The 13,557-nt window shown below is 40.7% G+C and overlaps 1 protein-coding gene across 1 annotated transcript in view; it reads left to right on the top strand.

The window, feature by feature from the left end:
* The window catches only part of COL16A1 (collagen type XVI alpha 1 chain), a 203,642-nt gene that overhangs the window by 128,400 nt on the left and 61,685 nt on the right, over positions 1 to 13,557 (top strand). The window contains exons 24-33 of the mRNA XM_029284696.1: positions 1,430 to 1,465; positions 2,662 to 2,715; positions 2,823 to 2,942; positions 4,410 to 4,445; positions 7,738 to 7,845; positions 8,792 to 8,914; positions 11,223 to 11,276; positions 11,630 to 11,671; positions 11,768 to 11,803; positions 13,090 to 13,143. Of these exons, the coding sequence (XP_029140529.1) occupies positions 1,430 to 1,465; positions 2,662 to 2,715; positions 2,823 to 2,942; positions 4,410 to 4,445; positions 7,738 to 7,845; positions 8,792 to 8,914; positions 11,223 to 11,276; positions 11,630 to 11,671; positions 11,768 to 11,803; positions 13,090 to 13,143 (663 nt within the window). The remainder of the gene's footprint in view (positions 1 to 1,429; positions 1,466 to 2,661; positions 2,716 to 2,822; positions 2,943 to 4,409; positions 4,446 to 7,737; positions 7,846 to 8,791; positions 8,915 to 11,222; positions 11,277 to 11,629; positions 11,672 to 11,767; positions 11,804 to 13,089; positions 13,144 to 13,557) is intronic.

Here is a 13,557-nt window from a genome sequence, read left to right on the forward strand (position 1 = left end):
AGAGAATGATCTGACCATGACAAGGGCTCAATAGCTATCTCCCCTAATGCCAGATCACTCTGCCACTGGCCTGAGACAAAAATCAGATCCAGCGTGTGTCCACCCGTGTGAGTGGGGGCCTGAATTAATTGGGTCAAGTCCAAGGCCGTCATGGAAGCCAAGAACTCCTGAGCTGCCGCTGACGTCTCACCCACTGATGACCTCCAAGGTCCCTTCCAACTTTATTATTATTATTATTATTATTATTATTATTATTATTATTATTATTATTATTATTATTATTATTATTATTATTATTATTATTATTGCTATCTAGTGGACATTAGTTGATCTTGAAAAGCTAAGTCAAATCAGCCTTGGTTAATCAGTCTTGGACTTGCCAGGATTGTAGGCTAGAATGAGAAATGGGAAGAGTCACTAATACAGTGTCAAACCATTTCTATATTGTTACCAAAAAAAAAAACCTGCTTGAAATGGGCCCCTCAAGTCTGGATATATTACAGACAGTCTTCAACTTAGAACCATTTGTTTAGTGACCATTTTAAGTTAAATGACACTGAAACAAGCCATTTGTGACCAGTGCTCATATTTAGTGACTGTTGCAGCATCCCCGTGGTCACATGATCCTAACTATGGTCGTAAGTTGAGGACTACTTTAACTTTTGATGAATTGTCTTGATAAGTATCATATTAATCGTTTCCTCACTAACGTTGGCCACTGTTCTTTCCACCTGACCCCACAGGGCATGCCTAGCTTTCTTGGAACGGCTGGATTCAAAGGAGAAAAGGTAAAATATTCAGCATGCACAACTCATTTTCAAGTGTTTGTTCATTCAGAGTTTAATAAAATTGTGTATGTAACTGTTTACATGTGTATCTGCGTGCTTCCATAATATGTGTACACTGTTCTGTTTTTTTCCTTCATTATCCCCCCTGTTTTTATTTGCTGGATGTCTGGATTATTTACTGAGTTATTCAAAGAACACATAAATCTACAGTCTTAGATTTAGGGTCATAAACTTGAATCATTATCTTCTTTCACAAGGCAGAGATTCCCGTGGAACATGTAAACTTCCTGTCTTGGGGAAGGCTACAGATTTGCAAGTTTAACCTAATCATCCTCCATAGCAATCTGCAAAGTTTTCTGGGAACTTATGATCATCACTCAGGCTGCACCTCACTTTCAGATTCTTTATATGAGCAGCAAAATCCATTCAGTGTACCGACTTCAAGCTGCCAATAGTACTTAATATCCTATTATTGTTTGCTTGGAATGAAGAAACATTGCTTCCCTGAGCTGCTTTCACTTATTCCTCCCCCTCCCTTTTCCAGGTTAATCCTTTGATCAATAGGCTGCTTTTATCTCAGAAGTCCCATTATGGCCCATTTGCTTCTTTCAGTAACCTGCCTGTTTTCCTCTTTTCCCTAGGGAGACCATGGACTTTTCGGGCCTATCGGCAAACCTGTGAGTAGGACCAGGCAAGAAAGTTTTGTAACGGTGCTGGTTTCTCTCTAGAATCATTCTGTGGTCTGGATAGTGTGAACATGTTGTGAAAGCAAATGGAAGCCATGGGAATTGTGAGAAACCACACTAATGTCCCCATCTCTGAGTTCTCAAAAAACGTAGTCTTTCAGATCACCTTACAGGTACTGGTCAGTCTGGTCTAGTGATGAAGGCACCAGGCTAGAAGCCAAGAAATACTGAGCTAGTCCCACCTTAGGTATGAAAGCCGCAGGGAGAATTTGGGTTGAACGGCTGACTTTGGACCAATTACCGGGAGACAGTGAATTCTAGTTCCACCTTAGGCGTGAAAGCCAGCTGGGTAACTTTGGGCCATTCACCAGGAGATGGTGAGTTCTAGTCCTGCCTTAGGCATGAAAAGCATCTGGGTAGCCTTGGGCCATTCACCAGGAGATGGTGAGTTCTAGTCCTGCCTTAGGCATGAAAAGCATCTGGGTAGCCTTGGGCCATTCACCAGGAGATGGTGAGTTCTAGTCCTGCCTTAGGCATGAAAAGCATCTGGGTAGCCTTGGGCCATTCACCAGGAGATGGTGAGTTCTAGTCCTGCCTTAGGCATGAACTCCAGCTGGGTAACTTTGGACCAATCACCAGGAGATAGTGAGTTCTAGTCCTGCCTTAGGCATGAAAGCCAGCTGAGTAGCCTTTGGCCAGTCCCCTTCTCTCAGTCCAAGCCACCATAGATTTGTTGTTTTGGGGAAAATAAGAGGAGGAATAGGTATGTTTGCCACCTTGATTTATTTATAAAATAACAAAGGTGGGATTTTAAAAAATCTAATAATATTTTTTTTAAAAATGCTAACCAAAGAAGGGGGGTGCATTTTTGTGTGGGAGTAGAAGGAGAGACCCTTGCAGCAAAGGATAGTAATTCTGAATTCCAAGAATGAACTGCATATAGTTAGGCTCTCTTTGGGATTTTTTTTCCCCTTCTCAGAAATTCTGTTCCAGATGTTACAACGCAGACACTCACACACAAGAACCCAGAGAGCTGTTCAATACATTCTAATGCTGGACAATTAACTTTAATGATTGGTTTCATTATCCATCTAAACTACAATGCCGACAAGATTAAAAGAACTCTTTGGCTTTTCCCCTTTTCCACTCCCTTCTTAATTGCATCTTAACTTCTTCTCTGTTTTCAGGGAATCCAGGGCAATAAAGGGGACACTGGCGGTCCAGGAGTCAAAGGCGAGAAGGTGAGCACCTTGATAACGAGAGATGAAATGAGCATGACTTACCTTTTCCTGTAAGGCAGCCATGAATGTTGACAAGTCTTTTCTCGTATCCCACCATCTTTTCTCAGGGTGAATCATGCACGTCCTGCTCTTCTCTCGAAGGTGGAAAAGTTACAATCAGTGTCCCTGGGACTCAAGGTGAAAAGGGCGAACCAGGTGTCCCTGGGATTGGACTTCCTGGAAAACAAGTGAGTGGGTTTCTCAGTTATGTCTCATTTAGGGGGAGGAGAAAGGGGGGCTATTATCCTAAAAGGACTTGCCGGAAGATGGTCTCTAGATGTGGAAGGAAATCACCATTTCCTGACACAGTGGAATGCACTCGTTTATTTTGCAGTTGAGGCCCACAAATGGTACCAGCAGAGTTGAAGTGATATTTATTTATTCATGATTTATTTGTTTATTTTCTTAAATTTATATGTTGCACATCTCACTGATAAGATCTCTATCAATGAAAGAGGATCGTATTTAAGTTGAAAGGAGTTTACTTTTGATTTTAGTTCAATATGATGAATACATGTTGTTAGTTGCGAAGTCGTGTCCGACCCATCGCGACCCCATGGACAACGTTCCTCCAGGCCTTCCTGTCCTCTACCATCTTCTGGAGTCCATTTAAGCTCACGCCTCCTGCTTCAGTGACTCCATCCAGCCACCTCCTTCTCTGTCATCCCCTTCTTCTCTTGCCCTCCATCTTTCCCAGCATCAGGCTCTTCTCCAGTGAGTCCTTCCTTCTCATTAGGTGGCCAAAGTACTTGAGTTTCAACTTCAGGATCTGGCCTTCTAAAGAGCGGTCAGGGTTGATCTCCTCCAGGACTGACCGGTTTGATCGCCTTGCAGTCCAGGGGACTCGCAGGAGTCTTCTCCAGCACCATAGTTCAAAGGCCTCCATTCTTTGGCGCTCATCCTTTCTTATGGTCCAACTTTCAGAGCCATATATTAAGCTTGCTCAAAATAGAGTTGGCTTACAAAGGTGCTTCTCAAAAGGCAACTGGACTTTCTTGGTTTTGTTTTTTTTTCCTTGAAAACATTTCTCATCTGAAGCTTCTTCAGTTCAACTGAAGAAGATAAACTGAAGAAGCTTCTTGGATAAGAAGTGAAATGTTTTCAAGGAAGAAAACCAAGAAATTCCAGTTGCACCTTTGGGACAATCGCGACCAGGACGACTGATAATCTCCATAGACCGTTGGCTTACAAAACCTGTTTCTAGTTTCAGTCTGTTTCCTTTGGCTGCAGTGACAGCCTGGTGTTCTGTCTGCACTCGCCTGACTTCACTTCTGTAGCTCAGGATTGAAGTATGGGGTCCTTCATCTCTTTGAACTTTGTGGTTTTCTTGCAGACATTTCATTACCCAATTAGGTAACATCATCAGTGCTAGAAGGGAGAGCCAATGATGTTATATAATTGGGTAATGAAACCTCTGCAAGAAAACCACCAAGCTTAGAGCGCATCAAAGGCTCCACAGTACATCTAGCTATGATTTGACAGCTGATGCCATTGTTCCATGCAGAACATGATTGGAGAAGATCCTGCAAACAGCTTCCTTATTAGATTGCCTGAACAAACCTCTATAAAAGGAATTTCCGGCTGCGATGGGGTAGTTCCAATCTGTCAGTCTGGGTGGAAAACTGTTCAGTTCATATTTGCTTTCTCTGCTTTAGGGAATACCTGGAGAAGCTGGAATAAAAGGACAGAAGGTAAGTTAAAGCTTTGGTTTCTCAGCCCCAAAGTAAACAGGATGAGCTTCTGACCGTGGCCAGGAACTTCATTTGTTTCCCAAAACACTGATGTGTTGCAAAGCAAGTGCATTCATTTGCATTATTAAGGCTGGATCATGGCAAAAGCACATAAATTATATATTGACATGATCTAATTGTGGGAGAAAACTGCAATAATTTGTAATGCAATCAAGTTATAAAAGCTACAGAGAAATCACTGGAAATATTCGCAGATATATTCCCTTTGTTTGCCTGCTTTATTAGTCTGTTATTCAATCCGTTTCTTAACCATCACCCAGATCTACAATATGATGTGAGTAGAAAATTGCTCCTTCAGTGGAGTCCATCTCATTACTCTGATTAAACCCTTTCTAAATAAACCCTGGCAGAAAATGAGTCCACTCATCCATTCCTTATTCATGGGAAACAGAGTATTTCCACAATCTTTATAGGAATAATATTGTTGCGCATGTAGTGCATCTTTTAAAACTGAGCACTTGGGATGCTGCAGGGTAAGTAAAGATGGAGATGGGTCTGCCTTTATTCTATCACCAGCAGGGAACCAGTTCCCACCAGTTGTATCATGGCTACAACAGGAAGTTTGACTAGTTTTACCAAGAGCGAGATGCAATTGGACAGATTCACCTAGTTACGCCAAATCAAGGTTTTATTCATTACGGTCTGTTGAATATAGTACAATGAGCTGGTTCACACATCACACAAAGCCTGGAAACAGCAGTTGAGTTTACACAATGTTATCTTATTCAAAAATCAGTGATCCTTGTGATGCATTAACTTTATAGTGACCCTAAATTTTTTGAGGGGGACATAAAGGACAAAGCAGAAAAGGGGGAAAATCTGAAAAAGGTTAATAAGGATATACACACACATACATACCTATGTACGTGCATACATATATACATATTTATTTGCCTTACAAAGGAAAATTCAAGGGCCAAACCGAGAAAATAAATAATTAAATTAAATTAATCTAAAGGGCAGCCTTCTGAAATAAAGAACGGCCCTTTATAATAAAGGTTGACTGGTCACTATAATTTACCTAAAGAGGTAGTTTTTGACTTATCACCATTCATTTATTGACTTTCAAAGTTACAATGGTGCTGGAAAAGGGATTTATAGTTACAACCGTCACAACATACTTGTGGTATGACAGTTGCAGTGTGTCCTGGTGTCACATGAGCATCATTTGTGACTTTCCCAGCTAATATCCAACATGCAAAGTCAACGGGGCAACCTGGATTCACTTAAGGATCACAGTGATTCAGGTAACAAGCGTGTGGCATAAAAAAAATGGCAAAATCAGATGTGATTTTGACTTATTTGACCAACAGACGTTCTGCCCCCAATTGTAAATTGAGGACTACACCTGTATGGGTGCAAATGCATGTACGAACACAAGTTAGGCATTGTTCAAGAATATAGATACAATAATTTCAGCAGAAGCAGATTGTTTTTCAGAACTGAGGAATAATTTAATTCTGGGCATTCCTTTTTATGCAGTTCTGAAAGGCACACAGGCCCTGAGGCTCAAGAACTAGAACCGCAGTTGCCTAGCAACCCTTACCAAGCGGGCCATCTTGGCCTGTGCACTTGCACACCTTTCCTCGCAAAGCCACCTTCACCTGAAAGCCTCTGGGTTGCCTGGCAACCTTGCACTGGATTCCTGAATATCCGTAGCCATTTCCTGGAATTAGCATTAGGAATTAGAAAGATTTCATAGAATTTAAAGGAAATGATATATAAAATTGTGGTGAGAGGACTTGGCACTGTGTTAACTGACACCCAGCAGACAGCTGTAACCTTGCTGCTAGGGAGATAAAATAAGCACACCAGGAACTGACAATTATTATTATGGTTGCAAATAACATAGAAGACAAACGAATGACTCCTGGGAATATCCATAATACAAAATAAAAATGCGAACACCAGGAGAATATACGACAATTAAAAGTTTAGTAAAAACCTTAAAAACCTTTAAAAGCATACAATCATAGGGGCCAAGCTTTCATCGGATCCTTCCGACATCCTCAGGGCACAAAGTTAATCAATTATTATTATATACACACAAAAAAATGTGAAATCACAGCTGCCAGTTCTTTACCTGGTGTTGGTACGCCTCACGTTCTTCCCAAGAACCTGGGGTGTCATATCAGCAGAGTATATGTATGGATCCAAGCAGTGTGGCCTTTTGTAACTGACAGATGGAAATGTTGTCAATTCACAGATTTTCTAAGTGCTCCAGGATTTGTTGGTACGGCACCCAGTGTGTCAATAACTACTGGGACTACCATGGCTGCTTCATGCCATTATCTTTCAGCGTTGATTTCAGATCTTGATTCTTCGTGACCTTCTCCATTTCTTTGTCTTCTGTTCTGCTATATATCCAGGGGTGGCCACATCAAATATTCACATTTTCTTCTAATCACATAATCAGTCAGATATTTAGTCTGGATTTGGCATTTTTGTCCAATTTTTGTCCATTTTTGTCCTTCACAATAAGGTGGCCAACTTTTTTACAATGAGAAGGAGGACACAAATAAATTGAAGAAAAAAATATCGTAAATAAAACATTTTATTCATTGCAACAATACAGAATACACTATAATATGATAAATGCATAATAAAAACATTTGTAACAATAACATTTTATATTGTAATTATGCTTACATGCCTATTAATTATTATTTAAATGAGTACAAAAGAAGGACTGTCCTCCCTAAAGGAGGACGATTGGTCACCTTATTCACAAGGACTTGGAATACGCAGATGTTATTGGCCTTCTAGTTATTGCTATCCTATAACTCCAACATCTCTTACCATTGTACTAAGTTCTAGTCAGTGTTCATGGTTTCTTCTCCTCTTTCCCTTACAATAGCCTTCCAAAGTAATTGAATTGATTGGCCCACAGATAAAGCTTATTTTGTAGCTAAGTGGAGACTCCTATCTAATTTTCCCAAACCTAATTGGAAAATTTATGACTGTTTACTTTTGCTACCCTATTAGTACCAGCTCTATGACCACAGAGGATCTGCTCTGACCCTTGTACCACATTACTCTGGGTATAGTGTGCTGTCATATTGTATGGCACCACAGACCACAACATATACAGAAGCACACACTTAGGAAGTTGTGCAATTGCAACTATTGTGTCTGTAACTCACCTGAATGAGTGTGATGTGTGAACACAGCCATACTCTGCACCAGACCAGGGAGTTTTCATCCCTCTTCTCCTATCTTCTGTGCTTTCCAGGGTGATGGAGGAAACCCAGGTGATCCGGGCACACCTGGTGAAGCAGGTTTGCATGGCCTCCCTGGTGAGCCTGGCATCAGAGGACTAGCAGGGGTGAAAGGTGAAAAGGTGAGAGTCTGCTTTTTTTGAAATACTGGGAACTCATAAGAAAAATAGCTTAGACACCGTCCAGGTCCAACTAAACTCTTTCTCATCCACCTAACTTGCACCTTTCTGCAAGTAGAAGGGATAATTTTAACACATTTGTAAATCTATAGGAACACAATCATTTATAAATAGAGTTGGCACGGGTGTCAACAACTATGGTCAAAAAAGTCAAGGTCCAGTACATACGACCCATTTAAAAAAACAGAGTTTTGTTTGTACCATCATGACTCGCATCTTGATTGTTTTGACCATATTTTATGGACATCCCTGGTGGAAGGAAGGAAGGAAGGAAGGAAGGAAGGAAGGAAGGAAGGAAGGAAGGAAGGAAGGAAGGAAGGAAGGAAGGAAGGAAGGGTTGACTGCCTCCCCTGTACAAAAATATGACATCTGAGACAAATTGATTTCTCTATACTCAAACAATACAAATAATATTTAAACCAGAATCTCTTTAGAGGTCAGGTCCCAATGAAGAAAATTCCCGAGAAGCATTTTTATTCTTACATGACTTTTTTAAGGCACAAACTGCAATTTCATATATTTCCACAGAGTAGTGGATTCCCCTGCTATCATTTATTGGCACCTTATTAAGATGGCATGGGGAGGTTTTAGAAAAAGAGGTTCAAGGATGTCTATGAGCCTCTGGTTGCTCATTCCTCTTTCTGTGAACCTTCTTCATAAGTGGTTTAGACAATCTGTTTGCACAAAGCTTGAGCGGTGTGCTTTGGCCACACTGTTGTAGATGTTGAGAGCATGACCAGTCAAGAGTTTCACATGTTCCATTCCAGTTCTATAACTTTCTGTAGCCAGTGGCTGTGTGATATATTGTATGAAGAAATAACATAGTACTTGTATCAAACTTAGAACTGACCTATCCGTTGTTTCTCATCTGCCTTCTCTCGTCCTACAGGGAGAGGCTTGTGAGTCATGTTCCATAATCAGCACAGACCAATCTGGAGTAGTTGGTGTCCCAGGCATACCTGGTCAAAAAGGGGATCCTGGTCTTCCAGGTGTGGGTCAGCCAGGCAAACCTGTAAGTAGCTTTCAAACAGTTCCAACCAGTGATCAGTTATGAGTTTATTTTCTTATTATATACGTTTATCCCGTCTTTATTATTTTTATACATAACTCAAAGTGACAAACACACACAATACTTCTCCCTCCTCCTAGTTTCCCCATAACAACAATCCTTTCAGGAAAGTAAAGTCAACCAATTGGTTTTCATGCCTAAGGCAGGACTAGCACTCCCTCTCTCCTGGGTTCTAGCCTGGTGCCTTCACCACCAAACCAAATTAGGGCAAATGTTTTATTGAGAACTTAGTCCGATATAACCAAGACTCACTCCTGTTCTTTCCAGTTATTTGTGTAAAAAAGGCAGAACATTTCAGCCTGCGTCTTTAGCAACCCATGTCACTCCGTATTCCTGGAACTGAACCGTTAGCTGGTCAATGGATCTTTAGAAATGCCTTGGTGCTTTGGACCAACTTGCCAATTCATCCAGGGCTGGGTTCAATTTTCAAGTAGTAGAATTTCTTTGAGTGTCAGATTGCAGAGTCCCATGGTTCTCATTCCATATGGCCTCGAGTAGGTTGTCCAGGGATTATGGGCCTTGTAATCAGGGAGGCACCAAATTGGAGAAGAGTAGCCTACTGCTCTCGTGGCTAATAGCTGTTGGCAGAATTCTCCTTCCCTGAATCTTTCTAATCCCTTAAGACAAGAGCCATCACCAGAGCGTGCAGAAATGACTTTCATCAGTTAATTACGCATTGCATGAAGATACATTTCCTCTCATCTGCTGCGAGCTTGGTTCCAATCAAGTTTATTTGAAGGCACCGTGTTAACTGCTGGTTTTTATTCCTTTCATTAACTGATTTGATTTACATATCAGAACACCTCCGTCAAGCAGCTTTTCTGAATAAAAGGTGACCATTGTGGAACAATGAATGTCAAATCATTAATGTTCCCAGACTTTGATTAACAAAAGAAAATCTATCTGCATGAGATATTTTTTTTATTAAGGCTACAAAATAAACCGAGCTGTAATCTTATTAAGCTGAGAATATATCTGATAATGTTGAGGATAACTTACAGTAATAGCCCTATAGTTACATTCTCACGAATATTGCTCTTTAACCTTAATTTGAGAAAGAAGTCTTTATTCAGGATGGCAGGGTTGACCTCATCTAATTCTCTGTGTATTTAGTAATTTCACTCATGCACAGAAGCAGCCTAGAATTTCCCACCGGGATTCAGAGTGTGGCTTGTTCAAAATCTCCATGTTGATTTTACTTGAAAAGAAGAAATGCATTTCTATCCTACCCTTTAGATTCTGAAGTAAAGCTTAAAAGGATGAGGAGAAATGAAAGCATTTGGGTCTGTTTTAGCCTTGAAAAGATTGAAGATTATATTAGAGCAGTCTAAATACCTGAGGATATCTTTCAAAGGAAGCCAAGACTGTTTTCTCTCATCCCAGGGTGCAGGACAAAGAATAATGGATTTAAGTTGTGGAAAGGCAGGTAGTCAAACGTGGTGAAAAGTGGAACCAATTACTAAATGAGGTGAATTTTTCTGCACTAGATTTCTCACACCGAGACTAAGGGGCCATCTGTTGATAATGCTTTAAACTGGCATCTTGCTTCAAGTGTAAGATTCATCTTGATTATCCGAATAACCTCTTCCAAAATTTAGAAGTGTAAAGGTTTATATAACTGTTCACTGTAGTTCATCCTTTCCCCAGTGTAAACACACATTTTATTCAGTTTTTCCAAATCAACCATAGGGTCCTCAGTTTTCTCCCTCAGGATTATCTGTCAACTGGAAACTAGTCAAGCAGGGATGGGGAACCTGCAACTACAGCTACAACTCCTAACAGTCCTCATTATTAGCGAGGAAATATGGGGATGATGCAACTCAACATCTGGAGGGCTTCAGATTTCCATCCCTTTGATAAAGCAAACTTCTCAGACACACAGATGTGTGTGATTTTTGGTGCTCTCTGAGTGTGGTTGTTTTCTTGCAGATGTTTCATTACCAAACTAGGTAACATCATCAGTGCAGTGATGAAGTTGCTTAGTTTGGTAATGAAATGGAAAAGCATCAAGTTTGGAGAGCACCAAGGAGAGTTTGATCCTGAGCTACAAATACAAGTGTAACTTTGGCCATACAGGCGGGGGATTAGGGGAGGTGGTCCAGTACAACTAGAATGTGCTGTTGTCAAAGATGGAAGACATTTCTCTGGAGTTTTGTCCAGGATGCCATTGAACTAGATACCTTCAGATGGGAAGAGTTGAAAAGTTCTAAAATGCATTGAACTAATTCCTTGTTCCTCTTCCAATTCTCAGGGAAAACCAGGACTTCCAGGTGTTCAGGGGCCTCCTGGCCTGAAGGGGTTGCAGGTGAGTAACCATCAGTGTTGTATTCATCCAAAGAGCTTTTCTCGGGCATCCATTTTCAGCTAAGGACCTCACCATCTTGTCTGAGTGTCTTTTTACTCACCGATAGCAATTCATCGATGATACTCCAGGCCTGGTTAAAATCCCGTTTATTTATTTCGAACACCACGAGTAGGGGACGACGGGATTCGAAATAAATAAACGGGATTTTATCCTACCCAATTTTGTAACCAAGACTAAGGAGCCTCCTTCCTTCTCCTCTTGAAACATTAAGCTACTTCTTCTCAAGAGTTGTGGATTGAAAGTTTTTCGCTAAGAGTCGTCTTTCCACTAACATAACTTTTGCAACTTTTTAGGGGGAACCAGGTACCTCTGGCATAGGAATCCAAGGGCCAGAAGTGAGTAACTCCCTTTTCGATATGTTGTGGGGCTTGCTTCAACCATGCATCACCATTAGTATCAACCCCAAATGTTTATCTATGCTTTTTTTGCAGGGAGAACCTGGGCAGAAAGGTGTACCAGGAAATCCAGTAAGTATCAACCCCCTGGGCACCTTGCTACCCTGTTTGACCACACAGGGGTCATCTTTTTTCAAGAGTCTCAACCCATCCAACCAGATCTAGCAGAAGGGGCCTTATTCTGGAACCGTGAACTGAGATGCGTTATAGTTCTGATCCAGGTAGCATAAACTCCACGGAAATGGTTTTAAACAAATATTTATTATCCAGGAATTCTAAGCAGAGACTTACTGTGCAGTAGATACATCCGGTCATACTCATATCTGTCCATTCTCGTAGGTAAAAAGGAATAATTCCCCATCTCAGTTAGGCATGCTTACGGATGCCAATCACTGCGTGCATGATGCTTAATTAAACAAAGACTTTTACAACCCTGGCACTTAGCCAGGACATCCTGTAATAAACTTTGAAGCCCCTCCCACTGACTAGATAAGATATAGGACTGACTAGACTACATTTCCCAGAGGCCATCACTTAAGGAGACAGTGTTTGACCCTTTAAATGCTAAATGCTCTAACACAGTTCTTAATTCCTAAGCTAAATATATGCTCTGGCCAGAGTTACATACTGGTCCAGCACAGGCATGCTGCAGATCTCATCAGCCAAAGATTGTCAGCTGACAGGGGCTAGAAGAGAAGCTTTTTCTGAAGTGGCCCCAACCCTGTTAGCCTTTCATAAGACCCTAAAAATGTAGTCATGCTCCTGAGACTAGGATGCTGAACACATTAAGGCTCCCTTTTCCTGGCTATATGGTTCATTGGTCAAGTATCTCAGCTGCTATGTATATTTATTTTGGACGTGTCTACTGTTTTTATTGCTTTAAAATATTTTTTAATATTTTGATTGTTATATAATTTTTGAATTATGAGCCACCCAGAGTGATGGACCAAGATGGGCAACTGTAGAAATTGAATGAACGAATGAATTAATGAATGAACGAACAATGAATGAATGAATGAATGAATGAATGAAAGCCATCTCTCACTGCATACCAGACACTTGATGCACAGGAGAGCTGACCCCAATTATTTGGGCAATTTTAGGGCAAAAAAATAAAGCTCGTGGAATAAGTTGGGGTAGGGTGGTGATCAGAGACTCTCGATAGGATAGTGTCATCTAGGAGTCCATGACTTTATTCCATGAGGGTTTTGCAGACTCTTGGGAATCCATATGGATTTGGAGGCATGCAAATAATAAAATAAAAACTGGCACTAACCTGGAAATTACAGCACTGTTGCTTTTGCTCTGCAGTAATTGCTGTTCCCCCCCCCCCCCGTTTTCTTTTTTCTGACCTTCAGGGGCCTCCAGGACCTCGCGGTCCAGTAGGAAATGCTGGAATAAAAGGTGCAAAGGTGAGCATCTGCATGTGGAAATGTGTAATTTCCTATGTTTGAAGAATTAGTTAGAAAGAGCCGTGGTGGTCCAGTGCTTAGAATGTAGTATTGCAGGGATCCCTGCTCACTGCCAAAAGTTTGAGCCTGATTGGCTGAAGGTTGACTCAGCCTCCCATCCTTCTGAGGTCAGTGAAATGAGGACCCATATAATAATAATAATGATAATAATAATGATAATAATAATAATAATAATAATAATAATAATAATAATAATAATAATAATAATAATAATAATAATAATAATAATAATAATAATAATAATAATAAAGTTGGAAGGGACCTTGGAGGTCATCTAGTCCAACCCCCTGCTCAGGCAGGAAACCCTATACCATTTCGGACAAATGGCTGTCCAGTCTCTTCTTAAAAACTTCC

Source organism: Protobothrops mucrosquamatus, unplaced genomic scaffold, assembly GCF_001527695.2.
Source record: "Protobothrops mucrosquamatus isolate PMUCROS unplaced genomic scaffold, P.Mucros_1.0 scaffold851, whole genome shotgun sequence".
Taxonomy (NCBI): Eukaryota; Metazoa; Chordata; class Lepidosauria; order Squamata; family Viperidae; genus Protobothrops; species Protobothrops mucrosquamatus.